The 24,015-nt window shown below is 36.0% G+C and overlaps 1 protein-coding gene across 3 annotated transcripts in view; it reads right to left on the bottom strand.

Moving 5' to 3' along the window:
• Window positions 1-24,015, bottom strand: part of arid4b (AT-rich interaction domain 4B) — a 124,570-nt gene that overhangs the window by 25,445 nt on the left and 75,110 nt on the right. For all 3 annotated transcript variants that reach the window (XM_077217368.1, XM_077217366.1, XM_077217367.1), the window contains exons 7-15: window positions 22,180-22,274; window positions 17,889-18,030; window positions 14,544-14,623; window positions 11,232-11,308; window positions 9,946-10,094; window positions 5,912-5,984; window positions 3,397-3,491; window positions 3,186-3,283; window positions 844-1,030 (exon numbers count right to left, since the gene is read on the bottom strand). In XM_077217368.1, the coding sequence (XP_077073483.1) occupies window positions 844-1,030; window positions 3,186-3,283; window positions 3,397-3,491; window positions 5,912-5,984; window positions 9,946-10,094; window positions 11,232-11,308; window positions 14,544-14,623; window positions 17,889-18,030; window positions 22,180-22,274 (996 nt within the window). The remainder of the gene's footprint in view (window positions 1-843; window positions 1,031-3,185; window positions 3,284-3,396; window positions 3,492-5,911; window positions 5,985-9,945; window positions 10,095-11,231; window positions 11,309-14,543; window positions 14,624-17,888; window positions 18,031-22,179; window positions 22,275-24,015) is intronic.

Raw genomic sequence — 24,015 nt, 5'->3', positions numbered from 1 at the left:
TCAAAATGACTTTTCTTTCACACTGCAAGTCCGAAATCTCCACTTCAGTGGCACCTATATACTCCAAACTTTCCAGTCTTGTACCTAGTTATATTATGAAGACATTTACAGAGGGATTTGTAAATATATTATTCCTAGCCTGATTTATATAACATTTTATTCCATTTGAAAAAAAATCATTTTTTAAGGCAATTGGAAGTATATTCTGATTTACAGGATAACAAAAGTAGATATCCATAAATCCCTCTGTATTTTTTCCCCATCTAATATGTGAACACAATGAAAAAATAATTTTGAACCTGGCTATTAAATACTCAGATTTCGTTTTTTAAAATATATGCAAATTAGCGCATATTTAATTAGATAATGGCTAATTTGCATATTTAAACATTAAATTACAGAAAACTTGTAATACATTTTTTTCTCATCTCAATGTAGGTAATCAGCTGGGAAAGTTTCATGGTGATATTTGCAGGCTAAAAAAATTATCCTATTCACCTGTAGTGTCTCGCCTTTTAATGTCATGTAAAATAAAGACATGTTATGTTACATTGTGACGTAATGGTGCTGTCTGGAAGGGACTAAATAACAAAAGTATTTTTATCAGCTGAAATGCAGAATACAAATGTTTTTATTAAGTTAGATAAACATTATATAACAGTTTTAGGTTATGTTTTAGTGTTGGTTACATGTCCCACACAAACTTAGTAATCGTCCCACATTTGGTTTGTTTGATGGTGGTCACCCTAGTCACACTATAAAGTTCCTAAAAACATGGTGACAGTATGTTTCAGATAATGATCAAATGAACACGCTGAAAGCCCTGAGATTATGTTTTAGTACCTGGAGCACATGCTCTGGTTCTTTCTGTTCTTCTTCTGTGCTTAAAGAGACACTGATTCCTCCGCTCGCTGTTTCCTCCGTGTTCTCCTCACTCTTCCCACTTGTCTGCTCACCCGTTTTATACGGCAGATCCATGCGGAACGAGATCCCTGTGGAGGTGCAGTAGTCCTCAAAGCCGTACAGGTACCTGACGGAGGATCAGCAACACAACACGTTATCCCTACACGTTCGACAGGAAACTACATCCAATGATCATAAAGCAAATCTTTATTTGCTCCAAAATACAGTGAAACAGACACATTGTGAAAGATCAGTACAAATAATTGCTTTCTATGTCAATATATAGTAACGTGTAATTTCCAGCATCATTACTCCAGTCTTCAGTGTCACATGATCCTTCAGAAATCAGTATAATATGATGCTCAATTATAACAGGTGCTCATTTATTAATAATGTTCACCATTAATAGTAAATTTTGAAAACAGTTTCTGCTACTTTCATAATTTTTCAGGATTCTTTGATGAATAGAAATTTCCAAAAGAATGGAATTTATTGTAAATAAATTTTTTTTTTGTAAAACTTTACATTTATTTAATGTCACTTATGATGTAATGCATCCTTGCAGAACAAAATTATAAATTGAAATCTTATTTTTTTAAATCTTATTTAATGCGAACTTTTGAATGTTAATGCATCACGGTTTCCACATAAATATGAAGCAGCAGCACAACTGTTGTCAACTTTGATAATAATCAGAAATGTTTCTTGAGCATCAAATCATCATATTATAGTGATTTCTGAAGGATCATGTGACACTGAAGACTGGAGTAATGATGCTGAAAATTCAGCTTTGATCACAGGAATAAATTACACTTTACTATATATTCACATAGAACACAGCCGTTTTACATTTTATTAATATCTCACAATTTTACTGCTTTTTTGATCTTGATTAGCAACTTTAAAAAACATTTAAAGGAGAACTCCGGGCAATTTTTAAGTTAATCTTGATCGTTAAACCTTTGTGAGTACTGACTATAGAAAAAAAACGAACCGGATTGGTGCTTGCTACGCGGAGCTGCGACCGCGAATGCCCAGAGCTCCCACCCAGCTAAAACGGCAGCTATGGGGGCATCGACATAAAGAGCATTTTTGAGCCTCTTAACAGACACAAAATGCAATTAAAATGTCTGTCCAACATGAACAGGGACCCTACATGTGAACAAGATGCGTTTAGCAACTTAGCCATTGTTTCAACTCACCTAAATAGTCTTTTAGACGGCAAGCTGTAGTCTCGCGCTGCAGTCCCGTGCTGTAGCCGGAAAAGGTAAACAATGTCCAGGTGGGAGGAGCGTTGATCATGTGCAACGAATTCGTACATGGAATGGCATTTTTCTTCAAACGGCCCCGCTGTGTTGAGTGTGTGTAGTCATCCTTGTCAAAGTGTTCACTGCAAATGCGGTAATCTTTAGCGCGTAGTACTTCTACGGGAGTTTGCACATCAAGTTGAAATACAACTAGCCACAAACTGCAGAATCTCGAGGTCATGGAAAGGAAGACGATGAAAATTTAAGCTCTTATATTTTCGCATTCTGTTGTCACAATTCGGAAAGGCACAAACACGAACCATTTCTTCTTCACTTGTAAGCAACTCTGATCATAACTCGTCGCACATGATCAACGCTCCTCCCACCTGGACATTGTTTACCTTTTCCGGCTACAGCACGGGACTGCAGCGCGTGACTACAGCTTGCCGTCTAAAAGACTATTTAGGTGAGTTGAAACAATGGCTAAGTTGCTAAACGCATCTTGTTCACATGTAGGGTCCCTGTTCATGTTGGACAGACATTTTAATTGCATTTTGTGTCTGTTAAGAGGCTCAAAAATGCTCTTTATGTCCATGCCCCCATAGCTGCCGTTTTAGCTGGGTGGGAGCTCTGGGCATTCGCGGTCGCAGCTCCACGTAGCAAGCACCAATCCGGTTCGTTTTTTTTCTATAGTCAGTACTCACAAAGGTTTAACGATCAAGATTAACTTAAAAATTGCCCGGAGTTCTCCTTTAAATGTCTAATTTATTCTAAACTTTGACCGTTCAATAGTAACTTTCGACTCATTCAGATGATCTGATTTAAACTGAGCAATCTTGTTAAAGAAAGGAATGAGCATGTAACGTTGAACTGCTGGTGGCACTACAGGTTCTGATAGGATGTTCTGTCATCACCTCAGAAGAATAAGAGAGCTGGTGATACAGCGCTTGCTCTCTAAGCCACAAACGTTTTGTGGTGACTTGAAATACCGCAGTCAAACTGTCACTGTCATCCTGAACACAAAGATGCACGTACTTTCTGTAGGCACACTTGACGTTGTAACCGGCTGCGGAGTTGAGCACAGGGATGCCCAGATCCTGATACACCTGCTTCCACACAGATCCGCTCTCAATCTGAAACACAGGGAGGGAACACGTTCTGCTCAGCGAGTGAAAGCTAATGCAGACAAAACAACAGATTGTGGCGGTGTTTCGCTCTACGGGGAGCGATCACAAATACAACTCACATTGTCAAATCCTCCGAGCTTGTGCACCAGCCGGTAGAGTTTAAAAAGATTCAGATTCTTGTAGCCCAGCACGGGTCGTTTATTGATAGGAGTTCCTGAAAAAACGAAAAGAAGTTAGTTAGTGTAAGTTTCAAAGTAAAATACGACCATTTGCATGAATGCATTTAGCTGACAATTTATCCAAAGCAGGGCTCGACATTAAGCCTTTTCATGTGCTTGTCCTTCGGACAAGTAAATCTGTCATTCACTTGTCCGAGTAAAAAAGTTGCTTGTCCGGATTTTTATTTTTTTCGTTTGTTAATTTATTCTGAAGCAATATGCTCAACAGTTTTCAATCAGCTTTGATATTTAAATCAGCATATTGTAATATCTGCATCTTTAAAGGGCATTTCCTCCCCCAATCTTATTAAATGTATGCTTCATCTTTCATTTTAAATTCCTAAATTTGATCAATAAATTCAATTATTTAGAATAATAAGTCACTATAGGGCTGTTACCCTAGGTAGGGCTGATCAAATTAAATCATTTATACTGAAAAAATACAATTGCTTAAAATAATGTTATGAAATTGATTTAAATATACAAATAGGAAACGTTGGAAAGAATGATAATACTTTTAAACATAACACTAAACCGCCAGTAGGTGGTGGCAGGCGACCGTCTTAATGAGTGAGTCATTGATTCGTTCAATCAAACGATTCGTTCAAACGGCTGATTCATTCAAGTATTAGACAGATGTTTATGAATGGGTCATTGAATCTTTGACTCAACCGATTCCATCAAAATGCTGAAGCATTCAGTAATTAAAACAGGTTGAGTGTTCCTGTGAGATGGGCCTTGGTTCTGCTGTGATTTTTGTTTGGAACTATTTTCGCTGCTGAAACAGAACAAAAACAGCCAATATTGCATCTAAAATGTAGGTGGCTTAATTTTAACTGTTTACTGAACTGTTGTAGGAAATCACTGTCACACTTTCAGTCGTGATGGTATTCAGGAAAAATAATTGAGGTTGCTTAACATATGTTAAAAATATACAAATATAATTATTTTATAGGCAGTATGTTGTTAACGGAGCGTGTGTGTGTGTGTGCTGCGCTCATTTGTGTAGATTTCTCCTCGAGAGGCTGCGCGAGCGTCAACAGCGCAACCTTACCGTCAGTCTACATTATCAATGGTGATATCATTATCATAAACTCTCCCGATTGCCACTCCGCCCCTGGTGCCCTGGTTTAATCCCTTAGAGATGTCGTGGTGCCCAGTTGCCCTAATGTTTAATCCGGCCCTCATGACAACCTCTGGTGTTGTTACTGCTAACTATAGGGGCCGTTTACACAACAGTGTTTTCAACTAAAACCGGAAAACTTTTTATGCGTTTTGGTCGTTCATTTACACGACAACGGCCTGAAAACGCAAACTTCTGAAAACGTATTTAAAAGTGGACGTTTTTTAAAAAATGATTCTGCTATCGTCTCATTGAAAACCACACAGGGTTCGTACAGATACTGTAAAACGAAATTCCAGGACTTTATCTCACTTATAAAACAATATTTTTATTATCTTCCAATTTCTATAAAAGGAAAGTAGATGAATAAATAATAAAACAAAATACAAATAAAGTGCAGCACATGCAATGTCTGTGGTAACTTTAATAATTAAAAGGATACTAGGACAAAGATTAACGCTTTCTTTATTCAAACTGCTTTTTTCTCCCGTGAATATATGATTGATCAGAAGAATGAAATCTGTATCATATACTATACAGTATTTATATGAGCAATATCATGCGCATAGCCATGTAAAATGGCTCTATATCTATGTGAAAAGAATGTTTTATCAATAAAATTAAACACTTTTCTAATATAGCCGATTGTCTTTCAACAATTCAAGCATTTTTAAGTACCTATTTATAAATATGGGTTTTCAAGGACTTACATTTCAAAAAGTCAACTTCAAGCACTTCAAGCAGCTTGTATGAGAACTAACTACAAAAACACAAATTTGTGAAAACGGTGCCATCATTAGTATTACATGTTCTGTCTGTAGGAGCGTAGTGTTTCTTTACAAAGTGACATTGCCATCTACGGGCCTGGAAACACAATACAGTGTTTAGTCGTTTTCGGGGATCTGTGTGAACGGGATCGTTTTAACAATGTTGTAGTCTGGACATGAAAAACGCAAACGAAAAACATTTCCATTTTTTAGTACATAGTTGTTGTGTAAACGTACCCTAAAACTAATCATAATCAATTTCTGTTATCGAAATAAAGCTGAAATTAAATAAAATATTTACATTAGGTTAAAACTTAAACAAAAACGTTGCATTGGAAGCTAACTGAAATACATAAGTTTAAAATTGAAGTAATAAAATTACTAAAAAATTATAAAAATAACAAAAGCACATAAAGTTGCTAAAATATTACAATTACAATGAAAACTGAAAATGTAAAAATAATGCAAAACATTCTAAAAATACTACAATAGTATACAAATAATACTAAACACTGACACTACTCACCTCTATCCTCCATAAATTTGTAAAGCTGCTGTTGGAAGTTGTCTTTTTCTTCTGGGAACGGCTCCACTTCCTCCTGCATACAGGAAACACAAACGCACAGAGCCGGGTGTTATCACAGAAAGTACTGGCATAAAAGTTTAAAGTTTGGATATAAACACAGATGTCTATGGAAGATATCATAATAGAGCTAAATCACCTTTTGCAAGTAACTTGGCGCTTCAAATAACGATTATATTTATTACACCGTTACACCAGTAGGTGGAGACAAGTGACTGTTAAAATGTATTTGTCATTGAATCATTCATTCAAGAGATTTGTTCAAAAACACTGATTCATTGAATCATTCACTCTTTTCATGTTTAATAATTAATTTTAAATAGACTGCAGCAACTAACATTTTGTCAGAACTTTAAGTAAATTACATGTTATTTTGGAGATTCATGATCTTTGTTTGAAACAAAAGTAGTTAACTACACAAACTATTTAGAGGGAGAATATATTTACGCTCCCAAATGATGGATTAAAAATACAGAAAGGAATATTTAGTAAAATGTAATTTATTCCTGTGATCATTACTATTCTATTCTTTTTTTATTTTTATCGATTGCAAAAATTAACTGTTAAATTAAAAATTTACATTTTTCTGTTATGTTCACCATTAAAAAAACTTGCGATTTTAATATATTTTATAATGTAATGATTTCACAGCTAATCTACAAATTAAAGGTGCTCTAAGCGATGTCGGGTGACATCACTTCTTGTTGACGTTTAAAGTATTGTCAAACAAAACGAAGGCTAGCTAGACCCTCCCTCCTCCTCATCCGCGCACTAACCCCCCAAACCCCGCCCCCAAACCCTTCTTATCAGTTATTGGCTGGAACAGTTTGTTATGTTTCATGGTGCGGGTTAGCCCAGTGTGTTTTTGTTGCCGTTTGTGGAGCCTGAGGTGTCTGCAGTGGTCGTGTTTTTTTACAGTGTGTTCAGGGGACAGGCAGCTAGCGGATAGTGAGGAGATGTTTGTTGTATGTGACAAAAAAATGTTTTGGCCTAAAAAACGCGTGACATCGCTTTGAGCACCTTTAATATATATATGAAAAAAAGACAATATATTTTAAATATTTGTCTAACAGGTAGGACATATACAGAAATTTAATGAAGTTATCAAACAGTTTGCACTGCATACATTTTTAATTATGCATAGATTAATCCTTATTAAAGTTACAAAAGTTCTTTAGTCAAGAGAAGTGAGTGTTTTTCTCTGTTTTACTGACAGAAAGCTTTATTGGCTGCTGTCCCTTTAAGAGCAGCCGCTGCTGACAGAGACGCGGATCTCACACGCGATTCATTCTCTCACAACTCTTTACATTCATTTAAGACTGTCAATTGCGTGTGTTAGTGTTCGTTCAACTTTAAGCCAAAAGAGAACTCGATTCAGGCAATTTGTCTTGGCTTGAATGGTTTAAAAACATTTGCATGAACAAGAGCGCATCATATAATGTAACGCGAGCCAAAGTATGACAGAAAAAACGGATGCTGTGTTAAATATTTACCACAGAGTCTTCTCCTCCCATTTCTACAAGTTATTCAACTTCCTGCGTCTAGTATCTGTGCAGACATCAACAGCGCTACTGGGTTGTAGGTTGCCAGGTTTAGCTCACAGATGGGTTGAAATTTGTATGATGTGTTGATTGTGTGAGTACGATGCGTTTCATACGAGATCTAGAAACTGGACAAGCTTGGAATATATTGATGTGGTTATTCAATAACCAGGTTTGGGCCATAGGTTTTGTGCTGCTTCATATGTTCATGGAAACCATTACATATTTTATTTTTCAGGATTTTTTGATGAATAGAAAGTTCAAAAGAACAGTATTTATTAGAAATTGAAATCTTATGTAAAATCATATTACTTTTCGTCAATTGAATGCATCCTTGCTAAATAAAAAGTATTAATTTCTGAATAAGAAAAATCCTACAAACCCTCTAAATGTAACTTGATAACAGTGATTGACGAATTATTTTGATGCACGAGGAAAACATAAAATGGTGAGTAGGGGCTGATATGATTCAGTGTGTCTTTCTGTGAAAAGAATCAATTAAATGAACCGATTCACTAAAACGATTCAGACTTCCGGTGTTCTTTAGAATGAAAGCGAGAACGAGTTCAGTTTAGCAAGAATAGATGATTTATGCCTAAGTTGACCATAAAACTGTACGCAATATGAGAAAAAATAGTTTGGTTTTGTTGCTTTTTGTTAGAAAAAGTATCTTGTTAGTTACTGGGAAAGCCACACTATTATGAAATCAGCTGAGAAACGGTCACACTACTGGAAGATGTGGTTAAGGTTAGTATCGTCAAGACCGCTGAATCAACTCATGCTTTCTATGGCAGACTGTCTGACTGCGATGTGGTTTTCCTCTATAATCTAGATTACACACACAGACACGTCAGTAGTTTTCATTCCACACGAACAGTCTCAGTTAAACCTGTCATACACACACGCACAAGCTGTTCATCTCTCACTCTTTCATGAAGAAACACGCCGCTTAAGCTCTAAAGGTGATATTTCGTGGTCAATAAATCAAGGTTAAAGAACGGCTGATGACAGGAGCTCGTGCTGAAAGAGTGAAAGCGCCACTATATCGACTATTAGGGGTGTGCGATACTGACAAACAATTATATTTCGATATTTAATTTTTGATAACGATATTAGACGATATTTTTTAGAGTGTGTTATTGTGTTGGTACCTTGGCAGGTTTTGTGCTACCGTGGACAGCTGACTACTAAAGTGTGTGATATTCTTCATATTTTGTGTGGTGGTTAGTTCGTCAGAAGTGACAGAAATGATTACATAAGTTTAAATTGATTTCTACTTTTTTGTGGGCATGTTTAACTTTATTAAGCCATTTTTAGCTAAATTAAATGTATGCATCATCTTTTGTGCATTCAATCATGTAATCAATAAATTCTATTAGAATAATAAGACTAATAGGGCTGTTACAATCAAATGTAATCAGTATTAACAAAACTGATCGTTGCAGTGCAGAGGAAACAGAGGCTGCATCTGAAGTGGCATTAGATGGATTTACACAGACCGTTTAATGCAGCTCAGAGGAACATGAATGCATTTAACCTGCAGTTACAAATGCAGAAATAATGTTTTGATGTTTTAAACATAAAACGTTGAATATTGATATATTGAAATTATTCCAAAAATGAAAAGATGCTTTAAAATGTGAATTTTTTTTAATTTCACATTTAAAGCATCTTTTCATTTTTTTAAATAATTAAGTAGGTTACAGAAAGTCAGTGTTAATGAATGAGTCATTGAGTTTCAACGGATTAATTCAAAACGGCTGATTCATTCAGGAATTAAGCATTTGACTGTCTTAATGAATGAGTCATTGAATCATTTGTTCAAACGATTTGTTCATTCACCGCCGTGTGTTGCTTACAGTCCTGTGGCTTTGTTTGGAACTACTTTCGTTGGCGAAATAGAGAAAAAACAGGCAATATTGTGTCTAAAATGTAAGTCACTAAATATGAGCTTGTTTATCGAACTGTTGTATAAAATCAATATCACATATGTAATCATGCTGATATTTGGAGAAAAAAACGGCACTCGTCATGTGATATTGATTAACTATATTAAATTATATAAATATAAAGACATACAGAGGTTTTTAACCCCTTATCTTGAATATTGGGTGCATTCTAAATGTTTTTAATAGACTAAATCACTCAGTGAAAGTGTGCACTAACCTCTAACCTACTAGATTACATCACATAAGGTACGCATGCAACTGTCTATGTGTGTTTTTGTAAAGTGGGACATACTCGATAATTTCAGATTGCACATGGTTAAAACAATAATCACGATATTATTTTAGACGATATACATAGCACACGCCTATCGATTACATCAACACAAACATTAGGGCTGCGATCAGCGCAGATTCCCTGATTCACTGTGAATCTTTCAGTGATGTTTCTCAACAACACATGGTTTCTGATCATGAATGCTGTTGTCACCTCTTCCTCCTCGCCGCTGGCCTCTTCCTCTTGTTCCTCCTCCTCTTCCTCTTCATCATCCTCACTGCTTGAGCTTTCATCCTTCACCTCCGTCCTCCACGTGTTGGGCACAGTGCCGTTATGCTGAAATTCCCACGCTGCATCTAACGCTGTGAAGACATTGAGATTATAATGTGTTCAAAGGGAAATTTCTTGTTCAGTGTATTTTTTTCTCTTTTAAAAAACGTTCCCCAGTAGAGCACAACAGTTGTCATCCACTCGTTCCGCTCCCTGCTTCCGGAAGTATTTAAAAAATAAATAATTTTAGTGAATTTTAGTAATTTTAATTTCAGTTAAAGTTTTACAAATTGTATTGTTCGTTTTTTTTTGTCTGTACAGTATTAGTTAATAATTCAATACTTCAAGTTAAAGTATATGAAAATGAGCAACTAGTTTAAATAAAATAAGTTTTTAATACATTTTATTTTAAATTTTATTTCAAGTAATGAGAATGTTTTGGTAACACTTCACAATAAGATTCCATTTGTTAATATTAGTTAACGTTAACTAACAATGAAAAATACTGTTAATTCAATATTTACTAATACATTATTTAAATCAAAAGTTGTATCAATTAATATATAACATGATTAACTTAAAGATTAATAACTATTGTAACAGATGTATTGCTCATTGTTTGTTGATGCACTAACTAACGTCAAGTATTGAGACCCAGTGTTCCCAAAGTTCTAGACGGTTTTAGTTATAGTTACCGATAATAGAGTGCCGAAGTTATGACGTCACTTTGTAGGACAACTCGGAAGTTAGCGGCGCTTGGGTTCCCTCGATCGAAAAGCTATGCATTTTCCACATAGACTTTTGGAAAATCGCAAAAAATAAGATCTGTGTTCAACAAAGAGTTGTGACCCTTACACGTTTTGTCTATCAAGATAATCTTTACCAGTTAATTCAAAATGTATACATTTTGAAGCCTATATAATGTTTTAAAAAACACAAGCAGACACAATAAAGTTTAAAAAACCCACAAGCAGGTTATAACTGGTGTGTTTTATGTCATAGATCAAAACGTGAAAATATTTAGAGGCTTTTGTTAACCACAGACCTTATTTCAGGCGATTTAGCAAAAACCCATTCAAAAAACACATAGACTTTAGGGCGAGGGAACCGGAAGTGCTAAAATGCTAACTCACTTCCACGTTTTGGCCTACCAAGTGACGTAATAACTTCGGCACTCTATAACTGGCCCGAAACACACTCTGATCTGTAGGTGGCGCTCTTGCTCTCACCTGGTTTGAGTCCAGCGTCCGCTTTGGGAGCTTTCTCTTCATCCAGCACGCGAATGTCTTTCCGCAGAACTGTGTAACTGCAAGACAAAATAAAACGCTGTTAGCATAGCTTCATATGAGAAAACATAATAAATAACCATCATCTTTAAGTCAATTACTGATCAGAATTCAACACACTGCCGTATGAAACAGAATTCTGATTTTAAAAATCATTATGATTGCCATTCATTATCGATTACAATTTTTTAAATTTAATTATCTGCATTACATGCCCTGCAAAAACATGAACGTGGCACGTTAAGCATTTATTTATTTCTGACATCCATCAAATCAGCTTCATCATCACACTGGACTTCAATAAGGGTTCATTAAAGATACACAACACTTGACGATAAAACCTTTATCCTGAGGAAAACTGTGATTATGTAAATCACACAACAGGCCATTTCTCAATGCCAGAATATTAAACAGACACGAGCAACCGTATACACTGAAAAAATATTTTGTGTATAAACAATTATCACTCAGAAATTGCTAGTAAATTTCACAAATTGTAACAAAGAAGCAGCAAGGAACATTGAATAAAACATGAAATGTTGATGTAGAAGGACTGAAATAGTATTTTTATGGAAAACTTACTCTAAAAATTTTTGTTTTAGTTTACAGTGTAGGAACATGAACCAGGCATGTCCTTTAGAAAGTATTTGGACACCTTAAAATCACAGTGAACTGTCTGAGTGTCCCTCATTAGATCACGTGACTGTATCTGTGCTCAAATACCTTCTGAAACTGCTTATATCGAGGGATTAAGAGGTTTTTAACGGTTAGAAGGCATGTTTATGTTCATCAATATTTATAAATCTACATGTGGCAGTGATGTCATTACTTTCCCAGAGCTGACACTAGAGGGAGCAATGAAGATGTGCAACACAAGAGCAGACAGAAATCAAGCTTTAATCTGTAATCAGAGTAACTTCCCCTCCCTCTGGCAGTGTCTCTTCTCTTCTCTGATGAAGAGGGCGGGGCAACCTGTCACTCACGTCTGATCCACCAATAGCAAACCACAACCATCCAAGCCCCGCCCTTGATTTGTTTCAGAAGCGTTTCAAACAGATATGCGTCACAATAGGGAAGAAAAGACTAGTGGAACTGTTTCATGCTGACTTTAAACTTTGGCATATAACACACACACACACACACACACACACACACACACACACACACACACACACACACACACACACACACACACACACACACACACACACACACACACACACACACACACACACACACACACACACACACACACACACACACACAAAATTGAATGAGGGACCCAAATCAGAGACTGTGCCCCATACCCTTAAATAGGGCACAATATGAGGGAACAGCCATTTGCAGTGGTCTCCTAAAATCATAGTGGACGTTATCGAATGCGCTCATTCAATCCCACAATGCACCACAATAATGAGTGTACAACTGAACTACACTCAACGGCTAGAGAATACCCATAATGCACTGTGAGAGTCACGTGACGAATTAATTCCCGGCCAGAAGATGGCGAATCATCCATCCATCCATTTTCCAAACCGCTGGTCCAATGTGGGTACAGCGTAATATCATACCAGTGAAAATGTATTATTATATTGTTTATTAATGTATATAGATAGCAGTGGCGGCTGCTGGTCTTTCAAAGAGGGGAGGCTCATTTTTTGGGGGAAAAAATACTAAGTAATAGTGGTTACTTCCTTTTACTACACCTATAACCATACAACTAAGGTTACTGTGGTAAAAGCATGGTAAGTGTTGTGGTTACAGTGCATTTACAACAAATGACACATTAAAACTACCAATAATGTGGTAAAAGCAAGGTAAGTTTTATGGTTACTGTCCTTTACTACACGCTGTATAGTAAAGGACAGTAATCACAAAACATACCATGCTTTTTTGTTAAACTGAAACAAGGAATGTGGTGTATAATTGTGTGAAATGCATGATGAAAATAGGCTAGCAAATTCGCCAAGTAAATACCAAGAAATAGGTTACAGCAGTTTGTCTTTCGACTACACTTTCAAATCCGCGATGGGACTGACTGAGCTCAGACTTCCACCTGCGCGTCAGAGACTGTTTATTGTACAAAATCGCTGTCAATCAAAAGGGGGTGCAGTCCTCCAATCATCACGCAGAAGCCCGGAGTCCAGCCCTCATGACATAATCGCAGCATTTATCCAATGACCGACTAGTTTCGAAGCACTGAAAAAAAACTGTTCAAAGCAGCGCCATTGAAGTCAACGGACGCTGGGCTTCAACAGGGAAATGCACTGTGACGCTCCGGGAATGAATGAGAAGGAAATCGAGTCAGCCGACCTGCTATATGCAGCTGATTCTGAACCAACTCGTCTTCGAGATGAACGTGTTCTAATGCATTTTTATTCAAAAAAAATGTTAACACAATAGTACATATTTGACCTTTAATTTTTTGACATTATAGAGGAAGCCGAGCTTCCCTTGCAGTCTTAAAGAAATCCCCACTGATAGATAGTTTCCATGACAGAGTTCAAGATAAATCTTTCCATCTTACTACTGGAGCTGCCAGTTTGCTCCATTACAAATGATTATTAAACAGCAAGCAGAAACTATGCAAAAACGGCACTCAGTGTCTGAAATCACTCATTCACTCTATATTATATACTATATCAGTGGACTAAATAGGGAATAGCGAATGAGGATATAGGGGGCGAGAATATCACAGAACCTAAAGGGTGATTTTGTTTTGATTTGAGATATTAGTAACCAGCCAAAAAAACAATCAAAACACTAGGAACATTCTGGCAATTTAGAGTTTGTTGTCTGTCTATTGAAGAATAACATTAGAAACAGAGTTTTGTCTGTTTAGGGAATCACCAGGAAGCTCCGGTCTTTATAATCACGGCGCTCACAGGTTCTATATCCCTGAGGTATAACACAAATATCTCCATAATCAGACTTTTCTCAGCACAGCGCTTGAATAAGACCAATTCTGTCGTTCCACCTCCGGCAGCGGCAGTATAAATTGGTTTCGGAAGGTTAACCTGAGACGGGCCTTTAACTACATTTACCCCACAGAAATATCACTGGCTCCTCCTTTACATGATGCCCAGCAGTGACGTCTTCCATCATTTGCAGGATGTTTAAAGGATGTTTTATAAAATCACAGCTATAAGCAGAAACAACAGCACTCGTGATGCGTTCACAGCTTGACTTTTTCTGCACCTCGAGAGCTAAAAGTAGAAGCACGGACTGAAATAACTTCATTTGAAAGCTACTCACAATTTTCCATCTTTGAAGGAGCGGACAAAAATGTTGTCTTTTTTCAGAGTCACATCCTCATGGCAGTCTGGAGAGATGACCTTTAAAAATAATAATAAAGAGAAACAGAAGACAGATGAGAGTTTGGCACAGAAAGCAGCATTTTTGAACCAACCTGCAAAAAAATTTTTACACCTAAGGAAATGAATACTAGGCAAACGGGTTAATTTTAAATTATAAATAATTCATGCAACTAAAAAGGTTCTATTAATCATATATGTAAATGTACTACCTTTCCAGTTTTTTGTAATAATTACGTTGTAATAAGACTTTTTTGCCCTCCAATTTACATTTATTTGATCAATAAATAATACAGTAAAAACTGTGAAATTTAAAATAGCTGTTTTCTATGTGAATATATTGTAAAATGTAATTTATTCCTGTGATCAAAGCTGAATTTTCAGCATCATCACTCCAGTCTTCAGTGTCACATGATCCTTCAGAAATCCAGATTCCACATGTACCAGATGTGGGCAGAACCTGGGCCGACACTATGTTGCTGTCTGGGATATTTTTGTGAAAACTTTAATACACTACCTATGTATTCAAATAGCTCTTTTAAATTGTAATAACATTCACAATATTAGAGTTTTACAGTATTTTTTTATAACAAAAATACAGCCTAGGTGAGCAGAAAAAACAAAAACAAAAAACAATTATTCAAAATTTTACCTTTATTTTAAAGAGATTGAATCTCTTGATAGAAGCTTAGTATGAATATTTTAGAGCTGTGCATTAAAGAAAATAATCTATAATTTTAAAAAATTACTTATTTTGATGACTTTTTCAGGCCTAAAAAAAGAAAAACAATAATAATTCCCTGATGTTTCCATGACCAGGCTGTGAAAAGAAAAAATTTTTTGGAAAAAATTTAATTTACTTGAACATCCAAGATATTTTAAGAAAGCCTAATTGACATAAGCATCTTGAAAAGATTGTTCCAGCCTTTATTTCAACCATGTCAGCCTTGACCTGAGGTTACGGTACAGCAGAGATCAGACGAGCAGCAGGAGCGTGTCATGGCTTCAAGAAACACCACAGACATTCACTGGCTCTGTTTTTCTCTCTCAATGCTGTGATTCTAGCGAGAGCCGTGAGGAGGGGACAGAGAGCAGGAACATCTCTGGAGGAACACGAGCCGCCAAGAATATTTAAAGGGCCAGTGTCTGGTTTGCTGTGACCCTGTGAATCATCAACTACTGCATGTAAACGAAGGACAGATGTAGAAGAAACAAGAGAACGACTGCCAACATCAATGATGCCGCTCAATATATGCAGCTTCAGAAAGGAACAAGTGCATGAATCCTGGAGGAATACGCTCTCCTGAAACCTGCACTGTTCATGTTTAAAGCTGAAGTGTGACTTCCTGAAAAAGGAAATTGTTTAGATAGTTTTTATCGTCAGAAAAGGAATTATTGTTATATAGCTCAACACGGATAGTCTTATTGTTTGAATCTCTTGTCTTTTTGATTTACTGAGAGTAACATGTTTGAAGAGACACTATTCTGTCATGTTGCTAACATATAATAATAAGAAAAAGCTTTATTTGTAATAACAGCCATACAATATATTTTGAAATGAACTGCATGCCAATTAGCAACAGAAGTCATCCAGCTATAATTAATATGATGTTCTAATATTGATCTAGTTTACTAGTTATCGATCTGAGTGAACACAGATTAACACCTTTCAACACACTCACATGTGTGTGATATTCTGGTGTGATTGTTTTGAGCTGTGTTTCCCCACAATTTTAATTCGTCAGATGAACTGTCCTGAATGAGTAGTAATTCAGCACTCTGTTTCATTACTATGAAATAAAATAATGTGAACTTAAGTGATCAAACGTAAATGTAACAAAGTTCAGGGAAGAACATTAAAGGTAACTTTAATCATAAAATAAACGAACACAATGAAAGCAGCCGACTGCAACATTTAAGCATAGTAAAAACAGCAGTGTGAAATGTCCCACTCTCTCGCCTGTCCGGCTTCATACCAGAGTAAGGTTAATAAAACTTTAATATATGAACATGATGAACATGAGTCCCGTCAGATTGTTTTCCATCGAATGTGGAGGTGAAGAGGACAACTCGCATGATTTCACACTCATTCATGTGTCATCAAGCTAAGCCTTCATTATTGCTTTTAGAAATGCCCCGATTGCAATTCCGCTTGTTTCGGTAAGCGTGACCTGCCGATACTGATTTTCTTTTAAAGAACTATAATTGACAGCATATACAAACAAAAATCTACTTTTCTTCAATGCAAAATTTTAATTTCATTAAAAATACAAGTAAAAAGACAGTAATAAAATAAGAACAACTAAATAAATTGCAAACAACAGCACAAATAAATTCAATGGAATAAAGAGAGATAATGCACGGATCCAATATACTGTTACACATGCGTTATCTTTCTCAACTGTTTACATTCCAAAACTGACTGTCTTCAACTGAATACTCGCAAAGACGGGCATTCTGACATAATTTTGTATGTATTTGACCGTTTAAACGCAATAAGCCACAAATTTTGGTACTTGCGACGCACATGCTGATTGAGATTCGATTTGTTCGCTGCACTTCAGTTAAAAATCAGTGGTGCGTGCGCTTTTGTTGTAAGCACAAAACCAGCAGGAATTAGTCAAATTATGCACAATACAAGCACTATTTAACCGCGCAGCTGAAGTTATTATATATAGGAGCGGACAAAAAAAAAAAGATATATATATATATTTTCACCCTAGTTCATCCAAAACAAACTAGAAAACAGACTCAAAGTGCTAAATACCGGAATTATCCTTTAAATCTTGACTACTTGTTAGTGCACATTAAAAAAATAAGTACAAAATCATTCCAAGAAATGCATTTCTAAATGTTTCTCTCCCATCTCACAGCCTCATCCAGTCATATTTTTTTATTTATAAAAGTCTATTATATATATATATGAGTTTTATATATATTCTGTTTTGTTCCATTTAAATTTATTTAAAATGGCAGAGTGTTGAAGTTACAGTATATGTATAATGCTTAATAGGAGTGTATGATAAGCACTATATTTAAGGATGTTATGTAATTATTTGTATTTTTTTTACAGACTGTCAGGGTTATTTTGGAGGGTGAGGGATTTGAGCAAGTTATGTTTGAACTTAAGTGTGTATGTTATGTTCGTTTGTAAATGTTTGTAAAATTCAATAAAAAAATGTTTAAAAAATGTGACCGTATGAAGTTTTTTTTTTTACTTGTATAATGTAGAATTTTACTTTAGATTTTGGCTTAATTTTTTCTGTGTCCTGCAGTTGAGACTCACCAGGGCAGGATACCATGTGGTTTTCTTCTTGTCGCTGGTGACGACCCCATCCACACACACCACTTTGCCGTAAAGCTCTTCGTTTTGTTGCTGATCGCCCTCCTCCTCCTCACTAGATGATGACGATGACTCCTCTTCTTGACTGAGGAATAAGATTAGTGTTAATGTGAAATAAGCAGACACTGAAAGGTATTCGAGTAACATTGATATCCCAGGGGAAAAAAACGCAACATATTTAAAGATGCAGAGTGACAAATCATAAGCTCAATGCAGAGTCTGTTCTTCAAAAGCAGGAATAATAAAACTTCATACATGTGGGTGAACGTCATTAAATCACATCCAGGTCACATCTGAACAAAATCCAAAGATATAAAAAAAAAAATTATATTTCGGATTAAGAAAATTACATACATTTTTAGGTAAGTAAACAATTTTGGTATTATGGCATTATTTGCATGACAATTAAGCACATTTTTATGCACCCCAGAAACTTTTTTGATGCATTTTTGCTTTAAATAGTACAATAACCTTTGCCAAATTTTTTAAAAGTTATGTTCAAATTTCACCTTAGCATATCATTATTTTAAGATGCATCGCAGCAATTTAAAATGAACTGTAATTAAAAGTACCAAGTATTTTTTAAAGATGAATTATTCTAACCAACAGTAGGGATATAGATCACATAGAAATTCATTTTAGATATAGATTCTATTTTTCCATTCTAGTAGGCTTGCAATGACTTTGATTAAAACCAAAAATAGTCAACTACCAATTTCATCATGAGTTAGTGTTTCAATAAGCAAGTGTCTCTCTGTTTTATTCAGACAGTAGATTCAACAGTGTGCTTTAGTTTTGTGTTTAGACACTGAAGAACCGCTAAGAGTGAGAACTGATCATTTAGTTACAGACACTAACGAAGAGTCAGATCAAGCTAAACATGATTAAAACGATTCACTTTTTAAAGATAAGCATCACCTGTATCACAGAGCCATACAAGCACAATAGAAGATGCGTTTTCTTGCTTGTTCTGATGAAGATAATAGGTAATTAGGCTCCGTGAGCTGACAAGCTTCTCAGTTGCCAGAATATTCATATGCAGCGTGACTCAACGGCCGCTTTCAATTAAGAACCGGCACTCCAGCTCACCGCCAAGCAGAGACAATCTTGTTAGTGTTAAATGAGCCAATCAACAGCCTGCATCACGAATAAACATGACCTGATAAGCCACAGGGACTCCTACTTGCTCAAACAACAAAACAAGAGCGGGAACCAGAGACAGAACCACCCGGAAAAATTACTATATTCAAAATAATTAATATAGTAAGCAGAGCAACTACTGTTTTTAACTACCCGTCTACAAAAGATCACTTTTTGTAGTAGTAGTTTTTCCTACACTAAATTGTTTTTTTTAAAATTTTTATAACTATTAACCTAAAACAATGGTTAGGTTTATGCTTAAAAAAAATTATTAATTAGATAATTCACTATTTCCTCTCAAGCGTTTAAAAAAATATTTTGTTGCATTAATATCTGAACATGCAATATATAAGAGAAAAAAAAGAAAGAAAAAAAAGCTGAGAAAATCATGTTTTTGTCAAAGACTACAACGGCATAATAAACAATGCTTCTATCACTTGTTTCTTCTCCCTTTTTGTTTGTGTTTTGAACCGGAGATTCTGTACTTGTTCAGAAGATGCGTACAAGCGCCCCTACCGTATAACAGTGAAAACATGGATAAAAAAACGCTGCAAAATGCCGTCAACGGCGAGGAAAGTTAAGTAGGAAAAATAAACTTTATGCAATTAATACATTTGGCAATTTTGCTTCAAGCTGTGTTGCTATTGCTAACTAAAATAAATAAAACACTTAAACAAAACTTAAAGATAAGAACTGAAATTAAACCCATGTCGAAATATGAATTTAATACTATAATAGTGTATAAATAATATTAAAATAACATTGCCTTCAAGGCAATTTATCTTGCTTATCTTGATATTTTTACTGGAATAAAAAATAATTGAAACAAAAAAATTATTTTTATCAGTTTAAGTTGAATACCTAAAATTACTAAAATAAAAATAAATGAAATATTTTTTTAATGTAATGACAAAAGCACATAACATTTTCTAACTAAAACTAAAATGAAAACTGAAAAAAAATATCTTGCTTACCTTGATATTACTACTGCAACAAGCAAGTATGATGAAAGAAAAAAACATTTGCATCTTGCTCCATAACTATTCTAATCCAGTAGTTGACTAGTCAATGCAACCGCTAACATTAGGATGGATTCTGATCCCTCAAAGCGACTGCGGTTTCTCTAAGTTCAGGCATGGCCAGCCGTGACTGACGGAGATAACTGTGAGGTCACGCCTCTCACTGAGACACACACGAGTCCCTGTTAGTCAGAGCGCCAGCGGGTCGCTCCGGTTCACTAGGGCTGGGTAAAAAATACAGATTTCTCGATTTTGATCGATTCTCATTTTTACGAACCGATATCGATTCTTAAATCCCAAGGATCGATTAGGCTAGTCATCCTGTCTTCAGTTGATGAATAAATAGAACATTGTAGCGCGCATCCCATCCAATAAATCGCAATAATCTGTGTTTTGTTTCTATTGATATGAAACAAAGTCTCAGATTTCAAATTACGTCCATCCATTTCCTTACGAAATTCAAAAACATAAATACCCTTTTGGCGCTGTGGCGTGAGATCGCTTTGCCGCAGCTCAAGAGAAGCAGCAGCGCGGAGCGCACATGATCTTCTCTTCTGCCTTAATAACACCAGCGCAAAATAAACATCAATGAGCATCTGATAGTGTGTTCAAATATAGAGTACAACTTATCGAAATCCGTATCATGTTACATGAAATCGCTCAATCAGTGTTTCAACCGTGGAAAGACGTCGCTAAAACAGCTTGCAAACAATGTCATGTAACGTCACATTTACCTAAAAAAAAACATATGTAAAACATATGTGACCATAAACTAGTTAGTCAGCTAGAAAAATTAACTGTAGAGACGAGCATTTTGCTAAATATATGCACCATATAACATATTCATTATAATTTTTTATGTTCTTCAATATTTAATGCATGTTTGAATAAATCTGGCAATTTTTTATGACAGCCACCATTTAAATGTTTATTTTTCATATAAGTTTGTTATAAAAATAAATAAAAGTGTAATCAGTTAATTTTTACCTTCAATATTATAGTAGGCTAATGAAGCCTAGGTTACAACTGACTCCCATAGTTTACAGAATTAGTTATGACATTTGTTTTCCTTGAGAATTTGCCTTGTATTGTAGCCTACCTGATACCCAAAATAATCAATATTGAATCGAAACGAAATCGAATTGCAAGCTTGTGAATTGAAATCGAATCGAATTGGGAAATTTGTGTCAATACCCAGCCCTACTGTTCACTGCAGGAAAAACACTGGCTTTCCTCTGATTTGTGTCTGGGGATTGAGAATTTCAGGCCAACGCTCGTCCCATTTATGCGACTGCTAAAAGAAGAGGTGTATTTTACAACAGCAAACACTGTGTAATCGGTATTCCCAGAAGGAAACTCCGTGTCCCTGGAGCATCAGACACACAGATGCTTCATCCGTCAGGTGAGGATTAGACTCTGAATCAATGTAGATTTTCAGTTTGGGCAAGACTTGTGGACCCTCCCGTCAGCACATTTCAGAGGTGAAATTTATTGGAAAATGGCGTTTCATGTTAATAACTTTAAAGTGCCCCTATTATGCTATTTTAAACAGGTTTACATGGTTAAAAAAAAAGCATTACATTTTCTCATAATATCCATTGCAGCATCAGCTATTCTCTCTCAGTCTCTGAAACGGCTCGATAAAGGATTCTGTGTTTCTAAACCCCTCCTTTCTGAGAGCCTGCTCTGCTCTGATTGGTCAGATGGTCTGTTGTGATTGGTTGACTGCTTACAAGCGCATGTCAGAAACAAAAAGTATGAAGGTAATATGATGCCATAAAGAATCGTAAATTGCAAGCGTAAATAAAATTTGCAAAACTTTGCAACACTGACTCTGTTATCAAACTAAATTAAATTAACATTAAAGATTGTCTCCTGTGGAGCTGCTTATAGCGGAGACTAAAGTAATTTCTTAACTGATGAATGTTTATTACCGTGAAGCTGCACTGAAATGATCAGAATTGCATAAAGCGCTATAGAGGAATAATTGCATAAAGGCGACTCGACTAAAAACGCAGTGAATGCATGTAAACGCCTCTTCATTTTGTCACGTAATTTCAAGTAGACGCACTCACATGGGATTGGACCGTCGGCCTCCACGGTTTCCTTTTTTGCCGATGACGGGAGTGCCGAAGTGTTCGGGGTTGGTTAGAGGAAGCCTGTCGAGTGTCTGGAAGAGAATCAGAGATGAGATTCACCAGTTAGTGCTAAGAAAGCCGCGATTCTCTTTAAACTGTTGCTCTGCAATGACAATCGATCCATCAAACTGACTAAAGAAAATGACATTTCGAAGAAAATGACACATAAACTCACACTTTCTTTCTTTTCTTTTGTTTATTTATATAGCACTCAGGGTCCGAAATTAACTTTTTGGCTCACCTGCCACGGGGACTGGTAGATGAAAAAATCCACCAGCAAAGCATATTTTTTACCGGCCAAAATAATAAACAGCCTTTTTGTGTCACATACACATTCATTTCAGTACATTTAATTGAGATAAGTATTATGTTGAATGAATAAGAGTACATAGAAGTCAAATCAGAGCAACAAATAGTAAGACATGGAAGATGTGAGCATGGAAGTAGTGCTCATAACAGTACATTTGACGGTTTTGTAAAACTATCAGATACTTTACCGAAAGTAAACATTTTTACCGATTAATACTATCAGTTAAACAGATTAAAAGTAAAAAAATAAAATAATAAAAATATTATATATATATTTATAAAAATACACATTTAGATTTTTAGTTTTTTTGCTGCATGCTTAAAAAAAATAGTATATAGCCTATATTTGTTAAATCATGGGGCGCGTCGACACGCGCAACCACACGCGCCTAAAGACATATTTCACTGAGCAAGCACAATGAAGCAAGCGAAAAGAAGTAGCTACTATGTGGGACCATTTCGACAGAAAGAGCGACGAAGTTACTTGCTAAATATACGTGGTATTAAAATAAAGCAGTAGGCCTAGTGCAAGTACAATGCAATATCATTTGCGAAGCAAACATCCACAAGCAAATGAAAGGCGCTTCCCGAAGTTGGCCACTCTAGCGAGACGTTATCTCTGTATTCCCTGGACATCTGTGCCATCGGAGATCCAGACTCACCCCACATCATGTAGACATGTTCCTTTTATAAGTAAAAACTAGACAAGCTGTGGATTGAGGTAGGCCTGCTATTTTTATTTGACGAAAAAACGTAGTCTGATTTTAAAAAAAGCCGTTTTTTCAACTTTCTACGGAATCGCGCTGACCATCACGGAGAGAGAGAGAGAGAGAGAGAGAGAGAGAGAGAGAGAGAGTAGCTACTTCTACTGTGTTTACGCCACGGGAATACTCGGCTTGACATTTTGAAGTATTTCTGTTTATTTGGCCGTTTAGGCTCGCAACCGAAGACAAAGACTAGCCTACTATGCTCGCGTGTTGCGCTCGGAGCGTGCGCACAGCATCCTATCAGTAGAATTCAGTTCTCTTTCGCGACTTATCGCGCTTTTAATATTTCTTTTCAATATAAAGCACATCCTGCTCTTTTCTTTCTCATTCATTCATGTTTTATTATTAATAACTTTAAACGGAATCAACTGAAATCTGCGCGGATTATCAACAATACAACACATTTATACATAAATTAACGGTCTCTGCGGCAAAAGTGAAAGTACCTGCGGCCAGCGTGTCTCTTTGAACAGCAAAGCACCCATTTCAATAAAAGGATATATTAAAGTTTATATAGCCTACTTTTACATTTTCGCTGCTGTTCTAAAATTATTTTCGCCATCACCTTAAATAAGCAGCAGCTGCTTGAATCCCAGTGCAGAGTGCAGGAGCTGTAACTGTTAGGTTACCACAGAAACGTAGGCGGTTAGTTGATTGCTGTGGTGACTCGTGACTCACGCGAACAGCACCGAAAAAG

This window comes from Siphateles boraxobius, unplaced genomic scaffold (genome assembly GCF_051911475.1).
Source record: "Siphateles boraxobius isolate OS27281-9 unplaced genomic scaffold, OSU_SipBor_1 73, whole genome shotgun sequence".
Taxonomy (NCBI): Eukaryota; Metazoa; Chordata; class Actinopteri; order Cypriniformes; family Leuciscidae; genus Siphateles; species Siphateles boraxobius.
This window is presented reverse-complemented; position numbering and strand designations above follow the sequence as displayed.